At 39.0% G+C, this 15,086-nt stretch overlaps 1 protein-coding gene across 1 annotated transcript in view; it reads right to left on the bottom strand.

The window, feature by feature from the left end:
* Positions 1-13,572, bottom strand: part of LOC128687686 (3-oxo-5-alpha-steroid 4-dehydrogenase 1-like) — a 55,052-nt gene extending 41,480 nt beyond the window's left edge. Inside the window, exon 1 of the mRNA XM_053775278.2 lies at positions 13,227-13,572. Coding sequence (XP_053631253.1) covers positions 13,227-13,549 — 323 coding nt within the window. The 5' untranslated portion in view covers positions 13,550-13,572. The remainder of the gene's footprint in view (positions 1-13,226) is intronic.
* Positions 13,573-15,086: the final 1,514 nt, after the last annotated feature.

The following is a 15,086-nucleotide window of genomic DNA, read 5'->3' as shown; positions in this document are numbered from 1 at the left end:
TGACCAAAGTGTAAGTAGGAGTAGCAAGATATCCCTGTTATCTAGCGTGTTTATGAGACAGAAAAAGACACCAGCAATCCTACCATCATGTAAAACAGTTACAGGTTTATGTTTCATAGTCATCTGGCAGGACGGTAGTACTTCCCTGGGTGGTTGCTGTCTACCAACCTACTACCTGTATATAAAAACATATTTAACCATAAACAAGCAAATTGAAAAAATGAACAGAGCACATCTGGCAACAGATTTTAATATCTATTTATATTAGGTTACCCGGCTGCCTGTTGAATAACCTCAATTTATTTATATATACAGTGGAACCTCAAAAATCAAACCTATCACATATCGAACGTTTCGAAAATAGGACCATTTTTTCGGATAAACTGTGTCCCTATTATCAAACATGTCCCTATTTTCGGAACGCCGGGTACGGGACCTGTCCTTATTTCCCACTTCTACCACTACCACTACTACTACCTCTTCTTCTTCTACTACTACTACAACTACTGATGAAATTAAGACACATGTGCGGCGTCTGGTTGTCTTTGTTGTGGACATTTCGCCATCCAGTGGCTGGCTGGATGGCGAAACGTCTATGATGGGGATGCCCGGGTGTTGTGCATGTGTCTTAATTTCATCTTGTTGGTATTATATACAATTCTTGTACTACTACTACTACTACTACCTCCACCTCTTCCTGCCTATATATAGCCGTCCTGCTCCACCTCTGTTAGTGTGACTTTGTCAATGGTCCAAGTCGGACCGAAACGTCGTCGTAAGCTTCTCTCTTTTATGTGCGGGTTATTTGTGTATCGTTCCAGTCACGGTATTGTGCCTTTTTGTTATTTATTTACGGGACCTGTCTGCCGCCCGCTCTGTCCACGTCCCCGCGCAGGCGCCGTGAGCAGTCTAGCTTTGTTTATGCTTGAGTGAACACTACCTGCGCTCTCATTCACGCATTTTACGATTATTTCGTTGTGTTTAGTGCTTGTGGGACTGTGAAATAAGCTGCCATGGGCCCAAAGAAACTTGCTAGTGGTACCCCTGTGGTAAAGAAAGTGAGAAACACCAGAGATGTGAAGAAGGAAATAATACAGAAGTATGAGAGTGGTGTGAGACATGTTGAGCTTGCCAGGATGTATGGGAAACACAATGTTAAATTAGACACATGTGCAACTTTTGGGTATCTTTATTGAGGAAATGTTTTGCCACACAGTGGCTTCATCAGTCCATACAAAGGATAAACAAAGGATGAACTGATGAAGCCACTGTGTGGTGAAACGCTTCCTCAATAAAGATACCCAAGAGTTGCACATGTGTCTAATTTAACAACGTGGTTCTTTGAACCATTCATCTACAATGGGAAACACAAGTCGACCATTGGTAGTCTCTCAGGTATGACCAATGATCTATATACCCTAAAGACATGCATCTCCACCTTAGTTATTGAAAATATGAATCTTCGAGAGACGCTAACAAAACAAGACACCAGGATGACACAACTCGAGAACAAAATCCTCAGTCTTGAACAAAAGTTATCAACACCAGGAATGACTAACTGTGACAAGACCATCCAAACAGTCATAGATAGCCATACCCAACAAATAATATCTCTTAATACAAAGGTTGAAGAAGCAGTAAAAGAATGGAAGTACAACTTAGATAACCAGTTCAGCAACTACTTTGCTCTCCAAGAAGATAAAACTGAACAAGATAAACTATCAGACGCAGTAATAGTTAACAGTCCACTTTTCCCAGTGATATGAACAAAACAAACAGTAAAGAAATTACTCTGCAGATCATAAAGGACCAAACAAGTGTTATTATACCAGAGTCAGAAATAAAAGAAGCCAGGTTACTAGGATCCCATGGTAGAAAAAGTGTTATGCTTAGATTCCACTCACATGACAAGAAAAAAGACTTAATTATTGCATCTATTAAAGTAAAGAAAGAGGTATACATAAACGAGTGTCTTACCAAAAAACGTCAGAACCTCCCGTATAGAGTCAGAAAACTTAAGCGGGAGAATAATGACACAATACACCAATGCTTCACACGGGATGGGAAAATTCTAGTTAGGAAAACAAATGTAGGTCAACTGTACACAATCACGAACGAGAATGATCTATCACGATTTCTCAGGGATACTAATCTTACAGAAAATAACTAAATGTCCAACCTAAAAGCCTACGTAGTGTAGTGTAAGTTTTGCTCCATTATTGTTCAAATTTCTTAGTACAATCTCTTAGTAATTAAATAATCAACTACCTCATTTTGTGATTTTACTAGTAAGCATAAGTCACCTTATGTAATTTTCTTATTTATTATTGTTTGCTTAAATATTAGCTGAATTGATACTTTCTCTGTCCATATTACTACCTCATATTTTTTTAAATACTATCAATTGATATTACTTACTAAAATTAATAATTACCATTTTTACTATCAATACAATTTACTCTTAACATTTTTGACATCATTTAATAACCATTACTTGTCTAATTACCTTAACCTGTTTTAATACCACATTTACTATCTTAGAGTATTCTTAATTACCTTGTACTGCCAAATAACCTCAAGTATAACTACCAGTGCAATATTGAATGAAATAAACATTACTTTTTCACTTTTTTTGTAATCATTATTACTTACTAAAATTTTATTAAACACCATATTTACTACCAGTCAATTTTACTTTTGTACATTAATCATTATTTTATACTTCCCATAACATTTTGTTGCCAAATTTCCAAGTTTGTATATTCAACTCCAACCTTTATATTATCCTTTGTACCTGTGTACCTGTCTACCATCTTACTATCTTATTATAACCAAGACATTGCCTTTGTTATTTTTTACTTATTATTCTTTTGATATTTTAATTTGTGAATTTTATTTTGTCAATTTAAATCTAGTTATACTCTTGATCTTGTCAACAACCTATACCAGACCCTAGTGCAATTGCAAGTACCATTTCAATTTGTATTTTTATATTATAAGTCCTACTCTAAGATTGTTTTCATATCTTAGTGACTATATTGTGTGTGCAATTAGTGTATATTTCAATTATATTATTGTTCAAGGCCCTTAACTATCTTTTGCTAACTAGTGCCAACTACCTCATATATTTTTTTTTCTACTTTTTTTATTCTTTTGCTACCTTAACTTGCATATTTTATCCTGTCAATTTAAATCTAGTTATACTCTAATTCTTGTAAACAACTTATATAACACCTTAGTGCAATTACAATTGAGAGTCTTGTGCCTTTTTTATATCATCAGATTAAACTCAGTTGTACTATAGCTCATTCTAGCTCAATACATAGTCAATACCAAATTCATTATATTAGACCATAGTGTAATTACTAGTGAGAGTCTGATGCTATTTTTAATTTGTATTTTTATATTATTAGATTAAACCTAGTTGTACTATAGCTCATTCTAGCTCAATACATAGACTATACCGAAGTCATTACATTAGACCTTAGTGCAATTACAAGTGAGAGTCTTGTGCTATTTTTAATTTGTATTTTTATATTATTAGTTTATACCTAGTTGTACTTTAGCTCATTCCAGCACAACACATACACAACACCAACTCCATTATGTGTATTAGTGACTATACTCTACATGACCAAAATGCTATAGCTATATACTTGTCCAAACTTCCCACCACTACAGATATCAGTACTAAAACTCAACACACAACTCAGGATATAAATAACCATAATTTAAACCTAGAAGATGATTGATCACGTTGACCCTGATCTAAACCTCCATAATCTGACACACAATCAAAGCCTATTGGAAAGTAACTGCCTTTACTACACAGCATCACAAGCCAGCACTATCCTAAACAATGCTAAAAGTCTATCAGTACTTAACTACAACTTCAGGTCCTTAGGCAAACACTATGATGACCTCCTGGCACTCCTTGAATCACTAAAGACACCCTTCTCCTGCATTATTCTTACTGAGACCTGGCTTAAGCAGGACACAATAGATATCTACCCTCTACCAGCGGAAGAAAATCCACCTAAAAAGAGAATAAGGTGTGTATAATATTCTGAAGATAAATAAGAGATTAAAAATACAGTGGACCCCCGGTTAATGATATTTTTTCACTCCAGAAGTATGTTCAGGTGCCAGTACTGACCGAATTTGTTCCCATAAGGAATATTGTGAAGTAGATTAGTCCATTTCAGACCCCCAAACATACACGTACAAATGCACTTACATAAATACACTTACATAATTGGTCGCATTCGGAGGTGATCGTTATGCGGGGGTCCACTGTATTGGGGCAAGTTTTTGGATTGTCATGAGAATAATAATTTGGGTTCAATTAAGACCTTCTATGACTTGAGGAAACCAAAAATGAAATGGAGCTGCCCCTAATTTAAGAAGCAGGGCTAAGGAAATAAAGGAGAGCGAGATTCTCGGAATAAAAAATGTTAAGGTTGAAGATAAAATAATAATGGCTGACCCAAGAGCTTGAATTAAGAAATATTTTAAGGAGGCTTCTGACGGTAATTGATTTTCTTTTGATGAGATTAAAGGAATAAATGATATAAGATTGAGTTCAAGGCCAATCCATTATAGATCGAGAAAAAATATCCCCATTTGAATGTGGGTTTGACCCTAAGACTTCGGCCCGACTACCTTTTTCTCTTCGATTTTTCCTCATTGCTGTAGTTTTCCTAATTTTTGATGTAGAAATCACATTAATTCTTCCTCTAACCCATATCTCCCCCTTCACAGATATTTTCTCTTGAAGATTTACAGGATTATTTTTCTCTCCTAATCCTTCTCTTAGGTCTCTATTATGAATGATATAAGGTGCCTTAGAATGATCTAACTGGAAATGTAGTCAATAATGACATATGATTTGCATTCATAAAGTGTTTATAAACCTTTTTCAAATTAGAAAGCAAAAGATTGCGTAAGTTTCGACCTAAATTTTGATTAGTAAACCTCTAATTTATTTTGACAGAAGCCAAAACCAGAGGCATATTACTGTTAATGATAAAATTGAAATTTTCTTTCCTGTCAAAGAGAATTAGGCCAGCGAAAAAGCTTCTAACTTATTTCCCGAGCGGTTAAATTCCGTTCACTTCTCTTTTTTATAGTGTATAAAACATATTACATTTTCAATGTAAAGCTGAAGATTTTTCTTCTAAAAATATCACCTACAGGTTAATAACCACCTTTGCAGCTTCAATGCAAAATTCTAATTTAAAATATATAAGTAAATTAAATAAAAATAAAAAAACATAACAATTCAAATAAAAAATCCTTTTATATAAATTATAATCATATTCTCCTGTCTTAATTGTAAATAAACAGAACCTTTTATTATTCCATCAAATCCTCCCTCACCTCCAAAATATTCTGACCAACCTTTATCTCCAATCTTGAAAAAAGATTCCCCACTCCTTAACCCTCAGCGAGATACCCTACAACTGCAGACCATACCAAGTTGGGGGTGGTGTTGCAATCTATTACTCTAACCAATTATCTTGTATTAGCACCACTTGCTTTAGTGATGAATATGAAGAATACATTTTTGCTAATTTTACTGTAAAAAACCTTAAGACGCCTATAACAATCGGTGCCATTTACCGGATACCCCACACAAACGTCCCAAATTTCAGTGGGAAATTAAAGGCACTAATAACAAACAGACAAATGAATAAACACCACCTTCTCTTAGCTGGAGACTTCAACATCAATCTTGGCCTACTAGATGATCAGCCTGTAACTGATTTCATCAACAATATGAACAACACACTTCTCATACCAACAATAACTAAACCAACCAGGCTCACTGAGACAAGTGCAACCATAATAGACCACATATGGACCAATATACTAGCCCCCCTTAAATCAGGGATAATCACAGATTGCACTACAGACCACTACCCTACCTTCCTCTTGACAAACATTAGTAAACCACCACTTGAATACAACAAAGTCTCATTTAGACTCCATGACGAGGCCTCAGTAAGGAAGTTCACAGCTGACCTAGAGACTGTTGACTGGCCTACAGAATTCTCCAAGGCCAATGGTATTGATGACTGGACAGACATTTTTCTTAACAAATTACTTAGACTATACAACAAACATTGTCCTACAAAAACGAAACAAATCACAAACAAACAGCTTGGTTGCCCATGGCTAACCAGCACCATTCTGAAATCCATTGATAAGAAACACCAATATGAAAAGCAATATGGACAGGGCTTAATACACAAAGATATTCTTAAACACTATTCATCAGTCCTCACCAAAGTAATAAAGAAAGCCAAACAACTATACTACTCCAGTAGATTCACTGACACAAGAGGAGATATAAAAAAGACCTGGAAAACACTCTCTCAGATTCTAGGGACCCACAAACTGAAAAAAAAACAAGAATACTGTCCTAACTAAACCTAATGAAACACCACTGCATCCCACTGACACAGCTAACAAGATAAACGACTTCTTCTCAACCATAGGTTCTAATCTTGCCAATAAAATCCCACTTACCAATGCCCATGCCGGGGACTACCTAGATGGGAATTTCCCAAATTCCTTCTATCTTGCTCCAACTGAGCCCACGGAAGTCACCGAGATTATAAAGTCACTTAAAAATAACTCAGGAAATCTGTCTCATGTCCCACCATTATTGTACAAGAGAGCAGCCCATGTCCTCTCGCATGCTGTGCTAATGGGAGATTTCAACTATAGACAGATTGACTGGAGCAATTTGACAGGAAATTTAGAGTCAGGTGACTTTCTTGATACGATCCAGGATTGTTTTTTAAAACAGTTTGTGACAGAGCCAACTAGGGAAAATAACCTCCTTGACTTGGTTCTTGCCAGTAGGGAAACACTAATTAATAATCTTGAGGTTAATGATGAGCTTGGGGAAAGTGATCACAAATCACTCAGTTTTAATATATCATGGAATTCCCCTAATAATGGCAATCAAGTCGCTGTCCCTGACTTCTGCTTGGCTGATTTCATAGGACTGAAAAATTACTTAGGTGGGCTGAACTGGAATGACCTGACTAAGGGTCAGGTAGGTGGTGATGGTTGCCGATATGACACTTTCCAGGGCATAGTTCTAGCTGCTCAGTCAAATTATGTTCCAAATAGGGAAATCAGATCAAACAAAAATGATCCTAAATGGATGAACAATAGATTAAAATATCTAACTGGTCAAAAGAGAGGCATATATAGGCAATTCAAAAGAGGAGAGGGGCAATTAAGAAATCGATATATTCAGTTAAAGAGAGAAATAAAAAAAGGAATTAGAAAAGCAAAAAGAGATTATGAGGTTAAAGTTGCAAGAGATTCGAAGACTAACCCAAAAGGATTCTTTCAGGTATACAGAAGTAAGATCAGGGACAAGATAGGCCCACTCAAAAGTTCCTCGGGTCAGCTCACTGACAGTGATAAGGAAATGTGTAGAAGTTTTAACACATACTTCCTCTCAGTTTTTACACACGAGGATACCAGCGATATTCCAGAAATGATAAATTATGTGGAACAGGACGATAATAAACTGTGCACGATTAGGGTCACAAGTGACATGGTCCTTAGGCAAATAGATAAATTAAAACCTAACAAATCCCCAGGCCCTGATGAACTGTATGCAAGGGTTCTAAAGGAATGTAAAGAGGAGCTTAGCAAACCTTTGGCTAATCTTTTCAACGTATCACTACAAACTGGCATTGTGCCAGATAAGTGGAAAATGGCAAATGTGATACCTATTTTCAAAGCAGGTGACAGGTCCTTACCTTCGAACTATAGACCAATAAGCCTAACCTCCATAGTGGGAAAATTTATGGAATCAATAATTGCCGAGGCAGTTCGTAGCCACCTTGAAAAGCATAAATTAATCAACGAATCTCAGCATGGTTTTACAAAGGGGCGTTCCTGCCTTACGAATTTATTAACTTTTTTCACTAAGGTATTTGAGGAGGTAGATCATGGTAATGAATATGATATTGTGTATATGGACTTCAGTAAGGCTTTTGACAGGGTCCCACATCAGAGACTATTGAGGAAAATTAAGGCACATGGTATAGGAGGAGAAATTTTTTCCTGGATAGAGGCATGGTTGACAAATAGGCAGCAGAGAGTTTGCATAAATGGGGAGAAATCAGAGTGGGGAAGCGTCACGAGCGGTGTTCCACAGGGGTCAGTGTTGGGCCCCCTGCTGTTCACAATATACATAAACGACATAGATGAGGGCATAAAGAGCGACATCAGCAAGTTTGCCGATGACACCAAAATAGGCCGTCGAATTCATTCTGAAGAGGACATTAGAGCACTCCAGGAAGATTTGAGTAGACTGATGCAGTGGTCGGAGAGGTGGCAGATGCAGTTTAATATAGACAAATGCAAAGTTCTAAATGTTGGACAGGACACTAACCATGCCACATATAAACTAAATAATGTAGATCTTAATATTACGGATTGCGAAAAAGATTTAGGAGTTCTGGTTAGCAGTAATCTGAAACCAAGACAACAGTGCATAAGTACAGTCATAGAGGCCAGAACGTTGTGTAGCTTTAAAAATAGGTTGGATAAATACATGAGTGGGTGTGGGTGGGTGTGAGTTGGACCTGATTAGCTTGTGCTACCAGGACGGTTGCCGTGTTCCTCCCTTAAGTCAAGGTGACCTGACCTGACTAGGTTGGGTGCATTGGCTTAAGCTGGTAGGAGACTTGGACCTGCCTCACATGGGCCAGTAGGCCTTCTGCAGTGTTCCTTCGTTCTTATGTTCTTATGCTCTTATTACTTTTCAACAAGTCACTAGAAACTAGCACCTTCCCGAAACTACTCAAGATGGCAAGGGTTACACCAATACATAAAGGTGGTGACCCTACAGATTTAAACAACTATAGGCCAATATCAAACTTACCATTGCTATCCAAAATCTTTGAGAAACTCGTGCACAGGAGACTATATTCATTTATAACGGCACAAAACATACTCAACCCTTGCCAATTTGGATTCAGGAAAAATAAAAGCACTAACGATACAATCATAAAAATGCTAGATCTGCTTTACACAGCATTGGAAAATAAGGAATATCCACTAGGAATTTTTATTGACCTAAGAAAAGCTTTTGACACAGTAGATCACGGCATCCTACTCCACAAACTTGACCATTATGGTATAAGAGGCCATGCGCTTACATATTTCAAATCTTATCTTACTAATAGGTATCAGTATGTCACCATTAAAGACACAGCATCAACAACACAGCCACTTGATACTGGAGTTCCGCAGGGAAGTGTCCTTGGTCCCCTGCTCTTCCTCATATACATCAATGATCTTCCAAATGTATCTCAACACCTGAACCCCATTCTCTTTGCTGACGACACGACTTATGTCATCTCTCACCCTAATCTTGCCACCCTAAACACCATTGTTAATGAGGAGCTGATCAAAATATTGACTTGGATGACAGCCAATAAACTTACACTTAACACTGACAAAACCTACTACATTATGTTTGGTAGCAGAGCAGGAGATGCGCAAATTAACATTAAGATCGACAACACTCTAATTGCCAGGCATAATGAGGGCAAATTCCTAGGCCTATACCTCGACAACAACCTGAACTTCAGCACCCATATCCAACACATAACCAAAAAAGCATCCAAAACGGTTGGGATCCTCTCCAAGATAAGATACTACGTGCCGCAAACTGCCCTTCTCACACTATACCATTCACTTATATACCCATACCTCACCTATGCTATCTGTGCTTGGGGTTCAACTGCAGCAACACACCTAAAGCCAATAATAACCCAACAAAAAGCTGCAGTAAGAATAATCACTAAATCCCAACCCTGGCAACACCCCCCCCCCCCCCACTCTTCATAGATCTAAACTTACTCCCTGTTCAGTACATCCACACTTACTACTGTGCAATCTATATCTACAGGACCTTAAATTCCAATATTAACCTTGACCTAAAACGCTTTCTTGATAGTTGTGACAGAACCCACAGGCACAACACCAGACACAAACATCTCTATGACATTCCCCATGTCCGACTAAACCTTTACAAAAATTCAATGTATGTCAAAGGCCCTAAAATCTGGAACACCCTACCTGAAAATTCTAAAACTGCAGACACATTCATCACCTTCAAAACTACCATCAGAAAACATCTTATCTCCCTGATACACCCTGTCAACTAATTACACGAATACCACCTGGTGGTTAACACTTACACTCACTCACCCATTTGACCATAAACAGAAATATCAATCTCAATCTCAAAATAATGAATCTTAACTAGTCATAAGTTGGCCTGTGATACTCCAATCCTGAAACTATGTATAGTGCCAAAACAAAAGCATTCACATTGCTAAACTCACAAACTAGTATTTAGTCACTTAGCCATAATACCAACTTACCTCATAATTTTGTAATATTTTAAACTTAAGATTTAATCTAAGTCTGCCCGAAATGCCTAGCCATGCTAGGTGTTCTAGTGGTACACTCTGTAATTATTATTTTACTACATGTAAACCACACAATAACCAAATTCTGTAAACTCAGCATTGTAATCCTTATAGAGAATAAACTTTGAATCCTGTCAAAGAAAGAACAAATCAAGGAAGCTGATGTTGCGAAAGGTGTTAATATAGGGAGTGGATGAGGTGCCTTCTTCAAAGATTAAGGAGATTTGTGCCAAGTGGAATGATGTCCAAATGTTTGTGCAGAAGTACCACCCTGAGCAAGCTGAAACAAGCCATCTTTGCAACAAGTTCAGTGACAGAACCATGTCCCATTTTAGGGAAATGTTAAAGAGGCGCCAGAAACAGAAGACTGTGGACAGTTATTTTGTGAGGCAGGGGTCCAGTGACTCTCAAGCTGGTCCTAGTGGCATTAAAAGACAGAGAAGGGAAGTAACCCCAGAGAGGGCTTTACCTGAAGTCCTCATGGAGGGGGATTGTCCTTCCAAACACTAACCCCAACTCCCTCTCTCCTCCTCCCTATCTTCCAGATGCCATCACCAATCTTCAATAAAGGTAAGTAAAAATGTTATTTTATATGTACATGTTACTATACATAATTAAAAACTATAGTATTTGTTGTATGTAAAACTAATTAATCTCTATAAAATGTATTTTTTGTGTGAATATTTTTGGCTTTCTGGAACGGATTAATTGTATTTCCATTATTTCTTATGGGAAATATTGCTTCGAATTTCAGAATTTTCGAATTTAGAACTAACTCCTGGAACGGATTAAGTTTGATTTTTGAGGTTCCACTGTACTACTAAATGGTTATAATTAGGACCATAATTTTTAAAGGGGTGGATCGGTAAGCCAGTGGAAGGCCTTGGTCAGGTGACCAGAAGCTCCAATGGCAGGTCATCATCTGACTAAGATTGGCTTCAGGAAATACTTGTCCTGTTTCCTGATGAAGTTTACCAAACCTAACCAAATAGCCTCGACTATGAGAAGATAAGAATTGGTAGGATTTTTTTTTGCCCTTGGAGGGTTAGCCATCCAGGATAACCTGGGACAGGGGGGGGGGGGTTAGCCACCCAGGATAACCCATGGTAGGGAGGGTTAGCCACCCAGGATAACCCAGGGTAGGGAGGGTTAGCCACCCAGGATAACCCATGGTAGGGAGGGTTAGCCACCCAGGATAACCCAGGGTAGGGAGGGTTAGCCACCCAGGATAACTCAAGAAAGTCAGTGTGTCATCAAAGACCGTCTGCCTAATTTCCATTGTGGTCCTTCAATCTTGTCCTCCAGGATGCCACCCACACCTGTCCATTAACACTCAGGTACCTACTACAGCTAGGTGAACAGGGACAGAAGGTGTAATCTAACACCCAGGTCACCCAGGTACGTATTTACTTACTGCTAGGTGTACAGTGACAGCAGGCGTAAGGTGAATAACACCCAGGTACCTACTTACTGCTAAGTGAACAGTGACAGTAGGTGTAAGGTGACTAACACCCAGGTACCTACTTACTACCTGGAGAATACCTGGAGAAGGTTTCGGGGGGTCAACGTCCCCATGGCCCAGTCTGTGACCAGGCCGCATGGTGGATCAGGGCCTGATCAACCAGGCTGTTACTGGTGGCTACACGCAAACTGACATACAAACCACAGCCCAGCTGGTCAGGTACTGACTTTAGGTCCTTGTCCAGAGCCTTCCTGAAGACAGCGAGGGGTCTATTGATAATCCCCCTTATGTATGCTGGGAGGCAGTTGAACAGTCTAGGGCCCCCTCACACTTATTGTGTTGTCTCTTATCGTGCTAGTGGCACCTCTGCTTTTCATTGGGGGGATGTTGCATTGTCTGCCGAGTCTTTTGCTTCATAGGGAGTGATTTTCGATTGCAAGTTTGGCAGTAATTCCTCTAGGAATTTCCAAGTGTATAATCATGTATTCTCCTGCCTGCATTCTAGGGATTACAGTATGAAGAACTTCAAGTGTTCCCAGTAATTGAGGCATTTTATCGCAGTTATGTGTGCCATGAAGGTTCTCTGTACATTTTCTAGGTCAGCAATTTCACCTGCCTTAAAAGGTGCTTTTAGTGTGCAGCAATATTCAGGCCTAGATAGAACAAGCGACTTGAAGAATGTCATCATGGGCTTGGCAACCCTAGTTTTTAAAGTTCTCATTATCCATCCTGTCATTTTTCTAGCAGGTGCGATTTATAAATTTGTTATGGTCCTTGAAGGTGATATCCTCCGACATAATCACTCCCAGGTCTTTTACATTCTATTGTGTGGTTGGAATTTGCTCTATACTCCAATATATTTTTAAATTCCTCACATTTTTCATATGGGAGTAATTGAAATTTCTCATCTCTGAACTTCATATTGTTTTTGGGAGCCCATTTATAGATTTGGTTGATGTCTGCCTGGAGTGTTGCAGTGTCTTCAATGGAGGACACTGTCATGCAAATTCGGGAGTCATCTGCAAAGGAAGACACGGTGCTTTGGCTTACATCCTGTCTATGTCAGATATGAGGATGAGGAACAGGATGGGAGCGAGTACTGCTAAGTGAACAGTGACAGTAAGTGTAAAGTGACTAACACCCAGGTACCTACTTACTACTAGGTGAACAGTGACAACAGGTACAAGAAACATGCCCAGCGTCTCCACCCGTGCCTAGGATCGAACCCTGGACACTCAAGTGTGAGGCGAGTGCGCTAACAACCAAGCCACGAGCCACACAAAGCTCACCTTTGAAAGTAATGCATGACAAACATGCCCAGACACATTTGGTTAACCACTCCTCTATATGCTGTTTGTTTGCCATACACCACCAAACACACGGGGATGATGAAGGAAGGACATTCTTGCAGGCACCAAGCCAGCTTCACCGGAACACCGAAGCCAAATTTGTAGTTGGTGTACCTGCCATAAGGTGCCTCAGGCAATACTAGTGTGAGGAAGGCATATATGAGTGTACCGTAACACATGCGAGTGATTAACTCCTCATCATTGCTGGCCAAGAAGACAGGGTACACATAACTCTGTATTAATGCTTCTGGGATGAACGTCATGGTTATTGTTGTTGTTATTGGGGTACATAGGGCCACTAATCCGTATGTCGTATTGAGCCCTGCCTTCCTGTGTCCGGAAGGAATAAGTAAGTAAGTAAGTTTATTCAGGTATACACAAATACAGTTACATAGAATTATCATACATAGCAGCATATGTGTAGAGAACCTAGGATAACCCAAAAAAGTCAGACAGAGTGACTTATTTCCATTGGGGTTTTAGTTTAATATATTTATTATGCACCCTATACCCATCCTGTGGGTGGTAGTCAAAGGATTACAGAGGTACATAATGGGTCCAGGGACTGGACACCAAAGTTTTGATAGCTGAACAAGGTACAAGGTACAAACATCTCTACGACATTCCCCGTGTCCGACTAAACCTTTATAAAAATTCAATGTATGTCAAAGGCCCTAAAATCTGGAACACCCTACCTGAGAACTCTAGAACTGCAGACACATTCATCACCTTCAAAACTACCATTAGAAAACATCTTATCTCCCTGATACACCCCATCAACTAACTACAGGAATACCACCTGGTGGTTCACACTTACACTCACTCACCCATTTGACCATAAACAGAAATATTAAACTCAATCTTAAAATAATGAATCCTATGATACTCCAATACTAAAACTATGTACTGTGCCAAAACAAAAGCATTCACATTGCTAAACTCACAAACTAGTATTTAGTCACTTAGCCATAATACCAACTTACCTCATAATTTGTAATATTTTAAAACAAAGAATTAAACTAAGTCTGCCCGAAATGCCTAGCCATGCTAGGCGTTCTAGTGGTACACTCTGTAATCATTATTTAACTACATGTAAACCACACAACAACCAAATTCTGTAAATTCAACATTGTAATCTTAATAGAGAATAAACTTTGAATTTGAATTTGAATGGACTCACAAGTTACAAAGGAAATGAATCATCTACCGCAAGGAAGTTGACTAATAAACAAACAAAAAAAAAGGCACAATGCCATGACTGGAACAATACACAAATAGCCCGTACTTGGACCATTTACAAAGTAAAGGGTTCAAGTCGGACCGAAATGTCGTCGAAAGCTCCTCTCTCCTATGTGTGGGTTATCTGTGAAGTTGACTAATGACTGTGCGTATTATATGTCCCCAATGCGCCCTGATTAATGACTGTGCGTATTATATGTCCCCAATGCGCCAGCATGAAGGCGCAGGTACAGGCCAGGATCTCCTGACAGTCTGGAGGGGTCACACTTCTCCCGACGAATTATTATTATTATTACAATCAAGGGGGAAGCGCTAAACCCGGAGGATTATACAGCGCCTGGGGGGGGATGTGGAAGGCATTCAGGCTTAATTTGGGGAACTGGAGCACAGATCCAATTCCCTAAATCAAGAGCCCCTCACCAACATCAAGGAACCTCCCTTGAGGGGCCTCTCCCGACGAAGGTTCGCGCAGAAGTCGAACGTCATGGTTGTTTTAGGGCCACTGACAGTGTACGCCGTATCGAGCCTAGTCTCGATAAAGTGGAAGAAATTTGACTTGAA

The sequence above is a fragment of the Cherax quadricarinatus genome, chromosome 11 (genome assembly GCF_038502225.1).
Source record: "Cherax quadricarinatus isolate ZL_2023a chromosome 11, ASM3850222v1, whole genome shotgun sequence".
In the NCBI taxonomy this organism is placed as follows: Eukaryota; Metazoa; Arthropoda; class Malacostraca; order Decapoda; family Parastacidae; genus Cherax; species Cherax quadricarinatus.
This window is presented reverse-complemented; position numbering and strand designations above follow the sequence as displayed.